The following is a 13,054-nucleotide window of genomic DNA, read 5'->3' on the forward strand; positions in this document are numbered from 1 at the left end:
TTGAGTCCACCCTTAATTCTATGAGAATTTACCAGAGAATTCTTGAAGACAGTGAGAGGCCATCTGTCAAAAGGCTAAGCTGAACCAAACATGGATCTTGCAACAGGACCAAGATCCAAATTACACAAGCAAAGCTACAACAGAATAATTAAATAAATTAAATGAAGGGTTATGGAAGAGCCCTGTCAAAGTTGTCAAATCTTAATCCTTTCTAAATATTGTGGGGGTTGGGGGGGGGGGCTTGAAGCAGACTATGCATGAAGCCCTCGAACACAGTAGAAGCAGTACTGTAAAAGCTGTGATTAAATATTATTCCCAATTGATTTGAGACTGATAGACAGCCACAAGAAATTGATACATTACTATTTCTTTTGCCAAAGGAGGCAAAACCAGCTATTGAATCTAGGGGTGTACTTTTTCCACAGTATGAATGTGCTTTTCTGTAGATTTTTGTGTAATCTAGTGAAGGTTATTTAGAACAGTATAATCTTTCAGTGTTAATATGTATCGGTCAATAGTCCAAATATGTAACAAGAAAGTGAAGACATTTCCAGGCATGACTCTGGAAACATCCCACCAGCATTTATTGACCGGGTGATCACCTGAACATACAAACACATTGATGTGGCCCAAAAGGTCCTGTACTCTAATAATCTTCACCCGGCACAGCCAGAAAAGGACTGGCCCCCCATCAGAGTCTGGTTCCTCTCTAGTTTTTTTCCTAAGTTTGGACCCTACTGAGGAGTGTTTCCTAGCCACTGAGCATCAATTCTTGTTGTTGCTTGCTCTTTCACGCTGGGTCTCTGTAAAAACACTTTGTGAAAAGTGCTGATGGAAAAAGGGCTTTATAAAATACATTTGTGTATTTGTATTTAGTTCGTGGGTACACCATATCCAGTGTTATTGGATTTACCAATTGCTTGGGATTAACAGACAAGGCCTATTCAGTTGGGCCACCAAGATATATTATATTTAGTTAATTAAAGTGCTAAAAACCATACAAACACATTCTTTTTTATGTTCTTCAAAGCATATTTTCTGTTTAGACCAAAGCATCTTAGGAATTTTAAAAACTTGTAAGAATCCATAAACTATTCAGCTGGTGTGATGTGGACCAGAGTCTTATGTGGATACTGGCTATAAATGTACTCAAAGAACAGCCTACAGGCAAAAGGTGTAAATGAAAGCTATTCCTTGGGTGCTGAAATAGTCATATATAAATATGTATAAGGCCTCATCTGATGGCTCACATTGAATGCCCTAAATTTGATGATTTGATTAACTACATTTTTGTGGGAATTAGCCACCCTCCCCCAAAACAAAATCACAGGAATTGCTAAATTGTTTGCAAAAAAGTAGCATTTGGATCATGAGTACACACGTGCTTTTCCAAGTTTGGACACGTGCTTGAACATAGGAACATTCGTTGGGTTTACAAATACGTTTCTTCAGAAGGGGACGAGATCAACGTCAGCGCGATTCAAAACCTATTTGCGCGCACGTCTTTACGTGGTCACTCCCACCGAGCATACGTGCGCGCTCCCTTCTATCGCGTGGTGGGGATCATCCATATTGCTGCTAGTGGTGGAGATTAGTTTGAAATTTTAAATAGGCACTCTGACGCTTTTTATATGTTTTAATTGAACACAAACCACTCTGCGTCTTAGACTGAAGACTATTTGGTCTAGGGGTGGAGTGGAGAAACGATAGAGACGAGTTCAGTCGAGGAATACTTCACATTTTCGTTCTTGAATTGAAGGCGAATTTTGGGGGTATCGTGAGGAAAAGGGGAAATGGCCACTCAGGTGGAGACTCTCCTACCCAACAATCCTCTTCTCAAACAAGAGGAGCATGGGCACGCTACCACGATGATAGAACACGGCGAGGACTGTCTGGAAAAGGGGGCGAAGCAGACGGGTGTTGCCGACGAGGGCAACAATATGAAAGCAGACAACTCGGAACAGGGTGGGATTGCAGCGAAGGAGCAGAACTCTAAACAGGCTAAAGAAGAGAGTAACAATCAAGAGAAAGAAACCCTGGATCAAGAGAAGCACGCGACTTTACAAACGGAAGACGGTGTGAAGTGCAATAAAAAGGAGTTTGCTGAAGCACCCCCGCCCAAGGTGAACCCATGGACTAAGAAAATGAATGCGGTGACCGTGATCAGCATGAATGGACAAGCACATCATGGTTTGTATTAGCCCCATAACAACAATTTTCGTACTGCTAGTACTGGTTTAATGTTTCATTCACCTTAACCACTTGAATGCCGAGCATGGTCTGTTGCTGTCAGATTAGATATGCTAGTAGGGAGTTCCTCACATGGTAATACTGCAATGCAAGCTTGCTCACACACTTCTAGAAGACTGCTCGAGCCAACTAAATATAGAACAAGGCCCCAAACTATTTCTGGAATAGTGGGTTGTAAGCCTATTCCACGATCTAATTGGAGTTGACGTTGAAAAGATTGTACCCGTCATCAATTTTAGACACGTTTTGCACATTTGTGCAATGCAAAAACTTAACGAAACTGATGGCTGGTTTGTTTTTTGTCACCAGTAGCCGCTGCTAGTGAGGCCTTACTCAAGTACAGATTGAAATGAGCAAGGTTTAATGTACTATTTTAAGTCTCTGCGCTCGTTACTTGACATCACTTGGTACAATTTGATTTATTTATCTGCATATTGCTGGCTTCGTGCCATCTTCCAACGATGAGACTTTGGTTTACAAGCGTTGCTTTTCCAGTACGATTGCGTGGCTCTTAGCTAGTTAGCGAACACGGAACTGTATCCATCAAGCTATACTAGCCTGTAGATCTACCTAGCATTGTCATGGGTTGCATTCGAGTGAATGGTTAAACTTTGGTATTAAATGCTAGGCATAGCATATGGTCATTCTGCAAATTGCTTTTCTTTGCCAGTTTTGTCAAACAATTTAGTGGCATACTAGCAGTATATATTATAAGCTCCTGTTTTAAGTTAAGAAATATTGGCATATAGAAGCTGGGCCTAGCTAACTACTGTAGCTAATTGTTGAGTTAGCTAACGTTAGCTGGGTAAAGCAGGCTGCTAACACAATACAAATTACGACATGTATCAACGATGCCGATAGCTTGACAAGTTGTAAAAACATTTAAATTCAATATTGGCACATATGTTCTCAGTTTTATCCAGCCAAAAATCTTTTAACGAATATGTTTGTTATGGAACGTCACGTGTGCTCTCCACGTGTTCCCCCCACTAAATGAACAATAGCTAGCCAGAATTATTTAAAATATGTTTATGAACGCATATATGAACATGTCGGTGTCTGTTAGAGAACACGCCAGGTTCCATTGTGATTTGCTAGTCATTGAGTATTCAGCTGGGTTTTAAATTCTGATTCATAATAGCAACAGCTGTCTCATGACATGCTAATATGGTGCTAGACACCAAGGTAGTTAGCCATTTGCTATGCTAACTACATCAGCTTAAACGCGGACAACCGGAGTCGATTGTTGTGAACCCGCAGTCATAGGCGACGAATCCGATTCGTCTGATGCATAATACTGCATCAAATGTCGTGTTTATAGTTAGCCAGTTTACATATTTAACGCTGTCGCTAAAACTATAGTTAACGTTTGACACCGACTAGGGGTAGACCGGTTTAAAATGTATCCCAGTGTTCCGCAGTGGTTATGTCAAGACAACGTGGTCAGTCATGTTAACAGCGTCGATTATAACCCCGTCGTTTTACAGTTGTTTGATTTAAACAGCACGTCTCATCGGTGTGGGTTTAATGTCATGTTATTAAAGAACGTTTTCGCCTGGCTTTTGCGGGAAGGACAAAACGGGCGTAAACAATGTAGTTTGGGCCTTACACGCGTTCTCCACCCTCCCCCATGAACTGTCGTCAGACGGCTAGCTACAGTTTGTGTTGCTAGCTAGCATCGTTTAGTCGGCCGCAGTGTTTGCACCCGTCACGGCGTAGTTAAGCGTGTAAATGCATAGGATGGGAATTGATTTAACATAATCGCAAAGATGGACACGTAGTGCGAGGTTCAATACAGTTTGCATGAACAAATACATGTATTTCTGCCCGTCTCATGGCATATGTTGTCTTAATCACTGGTGATGCTGATTCATCATTTGCAACCCCTTTCAGGGGTGCAATAGTGCTCTATACATGAAGCATGGTACAAATTGCCCCAATAGCTGTACCTAAGCCTGCATCTTCACAGGTCAATACTCAAGTCTGATTGCATCACACTTTCGAATCTGGATTGTATGACAGGGCTACGAAGCTCCTGTCCTCTCGTAATGCTTCTGTATTTTGTTTTTATCTAGTAGTTGATTGCACACCCCTGGTCTGAGTCAGTCGCTTAATTAGACCGACAGGCTAGAAATTGAAGTGCCTCATACCTATCTGTAAGAACATACATTCTCATATACCTACCTATCCCCTGCACAGTAAACTTAGATCACATCACGTGAAATTTGTTGAACTGGTTTCATCTCTGCATTGGACTACCAAAGAGGTTGATATGTTTTTCTGCTTGGTATTATTCGTTTTTTTTGTAGTGTTTATTCTGCATGGCAAGAACTGTTATGTTGAAGAAATGCTTGTGAGAACGCTTGTGTTATAGTCCAGATGCCCTGGTGGTCATTCCCAATGTTCACTGTATTTCCACGGCACTCTCGTCAAGCGTAGTTCTTTATGTAGTTAATAATGCACTGTTTGGTCCTTGCCCAGTTTGTCCTGTGACCTCTTAAAAGGGGCTCACCTGGTGCCGTATTCTCACCAGTCAGATAAGTACAAGAACGAAGCAATGGGAGGAAGTTTAAAATATATTTTTCAACCTGGAAACCTCATCTTCGATGTGGACTGATGCTCTTTTAAATGTTTAAACCAAATGTGCATTTTTTTGAACACGCATCTTGAATCTTGACTTGTAGTGTAGTTGATTTATGGTGTTTCGTTTGGAAGAGAAAAAAAACGGAGGAGGAATGATTTGCATGTTTACACTGATGCGCTAGCATTTTAGAGCTAATTGAGGCACTCCATTGTAATCTGTTTCATACTAGGCGGTCAACTTATTCATAAATGAATTTGTTTTGTTTTTGTAGACAAGCCCACAAATACCTTTCCTGGAACGTATGTATGCCTGGATTGTGTTTAAACTACTGTTTGACTCTGGAACACTCAGACCGTTGTGGCTGATAACGGTGGCAGTTGTCATGTAAATGTCCTGTCAAAACGTACACGACCGACTGACTTCCATGTCTGCATTCTCAGCCACAACCGGAGACTCTGTGTGGCCCTAAAACAAAGACCTACCATTAAGTGGACCCAAACATGCGCTTAAGTGTCAGGGCCCTGCTGAGGTCACGACCTGGGTAAAGTCCTTGTGTGAAAGGCTCAAGTGGAATAAACATGTTTGTCTGCATACTAGCTGGTATAACTGAACTTCTTGCTTGGTGTATAATACAACTCTGGCTTGGTTTTTGCTGTAAATTGTAGATGTATATGAATACAACAGTCCCTTTTAAACCAAACCGCACAGTGTTCCTGTTGCTCTTCTCATGAAAGGAGAACAAATTCACTAGACTCTAGGCTTGTGGTGCAGCAGACTTAAAATGTTTTTTTAAAGAACTTATTACATGTATTATTTTTGCCATGTCAGTTCTCCCAGGTCTCGATGGTCTGGTTATTATTCGACCAGGCAGCCATATGCAGCTCTGGATTTTTGGTTGAAAAACTCACTGGACCAGTCTTCCAAAGAAAAGGGCAAAAGAGTGGGTGTAAGGGTGGAGTTTTCCTCCTCTCAGCTGTTCTCATAGATCAGTCTGTCTCTCCAGGTCTCTCTTAGCTGTGGCCTTTTATCTTTCAAGAGCTGCCACTGTCTGGGCGCAGCGATTATGGACATCCCAGTGAAAGCAGTGTGTGTGTGTGTCTGTGTGTGTTGCCTCTGGCACACACACACACAGCGTCCTTCTCCGGCTCAGCCGGCTCTTGTGTCTGAGCCTGTTACACAGCGGGTGGTGATGTCACCATTCTGATCATGTGACACTGGTAAGAGTCTTCGGGAGGTGTGTGGCTGCTGCCGCCGGCATCCACCCTGTCCTTTCCTCCATATTTGGTGTTCACTGGCCTCAGTCATCCTGTGTTGCAGCAGCTCTGCCACCCTGCTGCACAGATCTAATCTGGGACGTGACAGTCAGCAGCACCGCTCCCGTAGTGTGTTCAGGACTGACGTTTTTGAATCACACCGATGACGGGGTGATTTACGTTTTTGAATCACACCGATGACGGGGTGATTTTATGTTTTTGAATCACACTGATGACGTGATGATTTATGTTTTTGAATCACACTGATGACTGGATGATTTACGTTTTTCAATCACACTGATGACGGGATGATTTACGTTTTTCAATCACACTGATGACGGGGCGCCTCACGCCGTTGATGCGCACTGATGATTGGAATTTTTAGGCATTTTGTTATATCTGTGGCTTTCGGTGATGTTGAATGAGCACACAGATATATATGTTGACAGTGTTTGAAGACCTTGGTGGCTGAGCAGGACAAGGTCTGTTTATAGCCTCCATCTTACCAGAGGTTTCAGAGACAGTCTCCCCTGCGGAGTAGTAGGGGGTCTTTACCTGAAAGGGTTTGGAGGGAGGGCATTACGAGTTTGGGTGAGTTGAATGGGAGGGATGGAAGCTAGGAGGTGGGAGGGTAGCTGGTGGAGGTTGGGGGTGGTGACGGTAGCCATGACTGTTTGCTAATGCTAATTGCCTCCAGGTCTCTGTGAGCAGGACAAGCTGTAGAGACTAGCTCTGATCTGACAGGAAGGGAGGTATGAGGACGTGGTGGTAAGGAGCGGCTGGGTACACTCCTGTCTTTACCTGGATCTGTCGCAATCCGTGGTGGTGGTGATCCATCACATGTGGTGAAGGATACACACGCACACCTGTTGTGGAAACAGTTTATCTACGCAGAAAATCAAATTTTCCCCTAATTTAGCCCTAATGCCTGAAAATGTTACGCTGACATAATTCTGAGAACTGCAAAGAAGGTCCTCACTTGTCCGAATTCAGTTTTCCTGTGAGGATTCTGGGGACTTGTTGCCGTCACTAGTGCAGCGCTTTACTGCTGTGTCATCCTGTCTCCTGCAGCCGCGGAACAGAACAGTCTTTTCACAGTGAAACGGTTGAAGCCGCCACTGTACTTTTTCCCTCAAGTCCCGAACACATGGATTCGTGGGGGAATATACTGTTCTTGGTATCATTTCAACTTTGTCTGAGAGAAGACGAGCTCCTGGAATTCTACGCAGGCACTGACTTTTCATGGTCAACTTTAGCCTGCTTCACATTACTCAGTGTTTCTGTCCCGGCAGGCAAATGCCCCACGGGCCATATTCTAGATAATGGTAAACTTTAGCCTGCTTCACGTTACTCTTAGTGTTTCTGTCCTGATGGCCAAATGCCCCACGGGCCATATTCGAGAGAATTGAGTGTCTTTCTGATAAACCACGGCAGCTTTTCATGTTGTTTCTAAAGTCTTATATTATGTGTGGTATTTGATGTCCATTGATTCGCATTCAAGGTTGCGTTGTATCATTGTGCTTTTTTTCCCCGTTCACTGGCAAAATCCAGTGGAGTGGCCTAAATGGCACTGTGTTTTCTCAGTAGTCTACACTTTATTGACTAGAACCCTATGGACTTTAAGGAAAAATACTGGGTTGTTGTTTAGGGGTTGGGGAGCCGTTCGGGCTGTGGCCAAAGTCCTCTCTCAGCTGTCCTTTGAAACGCAGGGGACAGATTGGACTGTGGACGCTGTGTGAAGTGCTGCTGTCTGTCCAGTGTGCCACTGAATGTGATCCCATGTTTGCTCCCTGTTGAAAGAAGTGTTTGTAAAGGGGGGGGGTGTTCAGTTTGGAGCTATTCAGTCCCCCTGACGGTATGGGAAATGGGATTACTGCCGCATTTTATGATCCTGACCTGAACATCAGGCTGTCTCTCATTGGGCGGCTGTGGCTCTTTCTCGCTGGATTTCTTTCAGTGACTCTTGCTTTTTTGGCGATTCAGAAATAGCTCAGTTATTTGGTATGAATTGGGTTTGAGCTAGGAAGCTTGATCTAATGTTTTTCAATTCTGGTGCAGTGACTTTTTCATCAACATTTTGTGTGTTGCTTACTGGAGCAACACTGACACAGGTTGGTTTAGTGCTGGGAAATGCACAATAATTAGATGGAAATATTTGTAATGCTATTCTCATGATTTTCATGTTGGTATATGTATTACAATTCAGTACTGGGATTAAAAATATACCGTTGTTAATAATAGCAATTCCATTGCTTGTCATATGTAAGCTGCAGAGGAACAAGTGCCACGTAATTTAAAAAATAAAATAAAATCAGTCAAAAGTGTTGAGAACAAATGCAGTCACTATCTAATAACAGCAAGTTTTGAAGGAAAGGCCTGTGCTTTTTGGCAGACACAGCAAACGTAAGCCTTGTCCAACTGATACGATGTGATGTATGTAGTCCATATCGGCCTGTCGTCCATATCACTGTCTGTACGAGGATTTTCCTTCACTCGTTCGGCCGGTCCTGTATGCTGTTCCTTGGAAGCTCAATCTTGCCCGTGGGAAATTTCACTTCAGTATCCCCCACGTGATACGTGTTTGTACACTAGTAATGATCCGGAAGGTGGGCTGAGATGTCCATGTTGGGCCTTTAACGGGAAAAGATCACCAGTTTGAATCCCACATGCTGAGAATTTTCACTGCCCTTGTGGAAGGATGATTAGGACGGGAGCGCCCGCTAAAACGAGTGAAATGTGTGTTATGAGACATGCATGTTGAGTTATGGGTACAAGCGGGCTCATTTAAATCGGATGGTGGTTTAATTCATGTTTTGCAAGGTGGTATTGAGCTTCTGAAAGGAAGGCATCAAGACAAAACACGTCTGGCAGGAGACGGCAGGTCCCAACCTGAGAAAATCATAGCGTTGATTGGCATTGTCCTTGGCGTTTTCAATGTTTTTTCCAAATGTACTCATTAATCATTGACTGTTGTTTTAATGGAATGATCTAGATTTCATATTGTAACACACAGAACTCATTTTTTTCTGAATTCACTTGGAATTTCCTTTTAAAATACTCTTACATTTTCTTTCAGTTTTGCTGAATCTTTTCCATAGATGTTCAGTGTCTCTTGAAGGCCATTCTGGACACACCAAGTTCAAAACAGCATGACCGATGTCCTATTTTAAGCAAGATTTTGGGTAATGGGGACATTTATCTTTAAGTTAATGTTTAATCTGCCTTTCAACAGCACATGCTCCTTAACAAGATGCTGTGGTCCCGGGTGTAGAGTGGAGGCTCTCTGGGAGCCTGTCAATGAACGCCCGTCTCAATCCCAAAATCTTGTTAGCTGTTTCAAAAACAAATAAAAAAGGGTTAGAAATATGTTGAATAGAGTTTTATAAAAGCCACAGTGGTCGGTGGAGGGAAAAGTTTGCCCCCGTTCATTATGTCACAGGTGTTTATGTTCAACATTGGGGAGTTCAACCCCACCCCCGGAGAGGTTGGGAGGTCACTTGAAGGGGTTTATCCTAACCTCAATGGAGATCGTTTCCACCCTGCCCTGATGACCACTTGTTCTTGACAGCTCCAGTTGGCTTGGCATGTAATTTCTCTTGGTTAACCACACATTGTGATTCAGACTTGGAGGTGAAAACCTAGTGAAATCTTTTTAGGCTGAGGTAAGATGATTACATTAATCGTATTACGTGAAAACAGACTCGTAGCCATAGGGGAAACGTGATGTCATTGTTTAAATGCAGGTTCCTCATCTTGAACATTTAACTGTGATTGGGTGGGGGAAATTAATTTTGAAAGCAGCAGTGCCATTTGGTATAAACCGGGCCGGTTGCTCTGAAATGTACTGGCCTGGACTGAATTAAATAAAACTCAAGAGCGTTGTATTTAGTATGTAAATATCATCATCCGAATATTGATTTATACCACAGATATGCCTGTGATATGAGAGCTGATACAAGTAATTGCTGTTTACATAATGATGCAATGCACCTCATTGCGTTTTAATAAACTGTTATCAAAATACTAGCTACAATAAATACAGTTGTGCTCATAAGTTTGCATACCCTGTCTAAAATTGAAATATTGGCATTGATTTGGAAAATGACTGATCATGCAAAAAACTATTTTATTAGTTTTTATTATAACTTAGTTGTTTGGCTCCTATTTCAATCATAATGATAACAGAAATCACCCAAATGGCCTTGAGCAAAAGTTTACATACCCTTGAATGTTAGGCCTTGTTACAGACACACAAGGTGACACACACAGGTGAAAATGGCAATTAAAGGTGAATTTCCCACACCTGTGTCTGTATAAATAGTCAGTGAGTTGCCTGGTTGTGGTTCACTGATATTTTGGGGGGTGTGTGAGTGCTAAAGGCACAGGAATCTTGTGTAAATTGATTGCTAGATGAATGCATGTTATCAGAAAATACTGGCAGACAATTTGCATTCTTCACGAAAGCTGCACATGGGACGATCTTGGACTTTCCAGCACAACAATGACCCTAAGCACAAAGCCAAGTTGACTCTTCAGTGGTTAAAGCAGAAAAAGGGGACGGTTCTGGAGTAGCCATCACAGTCTCGTGACTTTAATATCATCGAGCCACTCTGGGGAGATCTCAAACGTGTGGTTCATGCAAGACAACCAAAGACTTTGCATGACCTGGAGGCATTTTGCCAAGACGAATGGGCAGCTATACCACCTGCAAGAATTCCAGGCCTCAGACAACTATTATGCTTTCATTGATGCTAAAGGGGCAATACACAGTATTAAGAACTAAGGGTATGCAGACTTTTGAACTGGGTTCAGTAAATTTTTTTCTTTGTTGCCATGTTTTGTTTTATGATTGTGCCATTCTGTTATGACCTACAGTTGAATGTGAATCCCATAAGAAATAAGAAGTTTTTACAAATGGAACTTATATTACCAATTCTCCAAGGGTATGCAACCTTTTGAGCACCGCTGTATCATTATCTTTTCTTGCAGATGCTTGATTATTTGATGTGACATAAAGGCATGAAAAGAAAATAGTCAATATATTTATTTTAACCTAAATTTGGTGCCATACAGTCGTCCTTCCACTAGTCGGGTGACTGACTCCTTGTCTCACTGCTAACAAGCGCCTAGGCTGGCGTAGTTAACATGACACAGTCGACAAGCCATGTCTGTATGGTTTCTCTATCCATATTCAGTGGGCTGTCATGGATGTAGTCCCTGAATGGTTTCTCCCACATCATAACGTGATAGGCGTTTATCAATCCGGCTACGCGCCACCTCATTTTGCCCAGTCAGATGTCCATTGGTGCCGCCGTAGGTTGTCAACAGCTCGTTTGGGTGCAATACACGCGATGTAAAAGCGACTTAAGAGCAGGTTTTTGGTAGTTGTTTGTTCCCTTAATAATCAACCAAGATCTTGTCGGCCGTCGTTGGGAACGCGCAATATGGTTGTTCTTTCCACGAAAACACAAATGATCACACTTGCTTTGCCTCGTAGCCTACAATACCTTATTTGGGTCCTGCTCTAGAATGTGCTATGAAATATTATTAGTCAAAAAGACCAAACCAGTACTGAACCACGCAGGAGAAGAAGCACCACAGATGCATTTTCATGTGAGAACAAGCGAAAATCCAAGTGGGAAGAGTGCCAAAGATGACATGGAAATATTTTAATACTATATTATGAATTCAAATGGGGAAAGTGAGCAGTGGCCCTTAGGCCAGTGACCGTCTAACTACTGCACCAACGTTAGGTCTTACTGGCCCCCGGCCCGCCCGTCATCGTTAATGATAAACCCTGCTATTGGTCGTTGAATGCTCCACCCAGCATACTGTTGACCAATAGTGTTCATGCTGTCAAGCTGGATCATCTGGTGGTCTTTTATTTGTTTGTAGTTCTTGACTTCAGTTCACTGAAAGCTCATTCTCATTTTACCGCATCGCCCCTTGGGAATAGGTATGTGAAGGAGACTGGTTGAACGAGCCATTTGGTTTCTATGCTAATTGTCAGAAAAAACCTGGTAGAAAGTCACTGTATGAGTCAAAACCTGCTTTGTTTTTTGCAACAATGTCACAAATTGTTGAAGAGGCAATATTACAAAGAACAGGTTAAATTCCTCTGCTCTTGTGCTTCCTGCTAGCGATTGAGCTAAAGGGGTAGTTTTATGCAATGATGTGAGTCACAATTCTCCTGAATTTGCCTTGACCTGCGTGGGAAAACTCAATTGCCAAATAATTTAGAAACCACACTCCTGTCATCAGTTCAGGGGCTGACTGCAGCCTCCCTGTAAGTATCTTACCAGTAACCCCAATGTTGCTGATCAAAATGATCAAATCCCTTCGCTCTTTTCATACGTTTATAGTAGACTAGTTGTAAAGGTTTACTTTACTGGCGGCCTCCACAATGTTATCTGACTATTAGGCTGTGACGTTGCCTGGTATTTGCTTGTTGGCTCGGCTGACTGTGGCTTACTGTGGTAGTTCTATGTGTAACTGACATGCTTGAAGGAGAGAATACAATAAAGGTACATCAAGTTTAAATCATTACTGCTTAATGTGTTTCGGCTAGCGTGTCCAGCTGGTTACCGAAGGGTTACCGGTTCCAATCCCCGAATTGAGAAGGTGAAACCTAAGACTCCCTGCTCCTAATCCTGTTCCTCACATTTCCCAGCTACTAAATATGACCCTGTTCTAGGTCTACCTCCATAGATGTGAGCAGTGCTGGATGCTGCATGTTCAGAATGAGTTATGTAGTACCTCAGCCCTCAGAAACCTATCACCATTTGTGTTTTTAGGACACTCCCAAACCCACAGTGAAACGGGTCTAATTATATGCTATACAGTTATGCTATAACGACTGAGCAGTTTGTCTGAACTATGAACATTATGTTGAGCATTGTAGCTGTCTGACTGTCGCCATTGCAGTCTATCTGCTAATTTTGTTTGAGTTTGTGATTCTAATGAAAGG

The 13,054-nt window shown here is 42.5% G+C and overlaps 1 protein-coding gene across 4 annotated transcripts in view; it reads left to right on the plus strand.

Annotated features, from left to right (window-relative positions):
- Positions 1 to 1,530: 1,530 nt before the first annotated feature.
- larp1 (La ribonucleoprotein 1, translational regulator) overlaps positions 1,531 to 13,054 on the plus strand; it is a 38,252-nt gene continuing 26,728 nt past the window's right edge. For all 4 annotated transcript variants that reach the window (XM_013134760.4, XM_034293544.1, XM_013134761.4 and 1 more), the window contains exon 1: positions 1,531 to 2,190. In XM_013134760.4, coding sequence (XP_012990214.2) covers positions 1,794 to 2,190 — 397 coding nt within the window. In that variant the 5' untranslated portion in view covers positions 1,531 to 1,793. The remainder of the gene's footprint in view (positions 2,191 to 13,054) is intronic.

Source organism: Esox lucius, chromosome 7, assembly GCF_011004845.1.
Source record: "Esox lucius isolate fEsoLuc1 chromosome 7, fEsoLuc1.pri, whole genome shotgun sequence".
Lineage (NCBI taxonomy): Eukaryota > Metazoa > Chordata > Actinopteri > Esociformes > Esocidae > Esox > Esox lucius.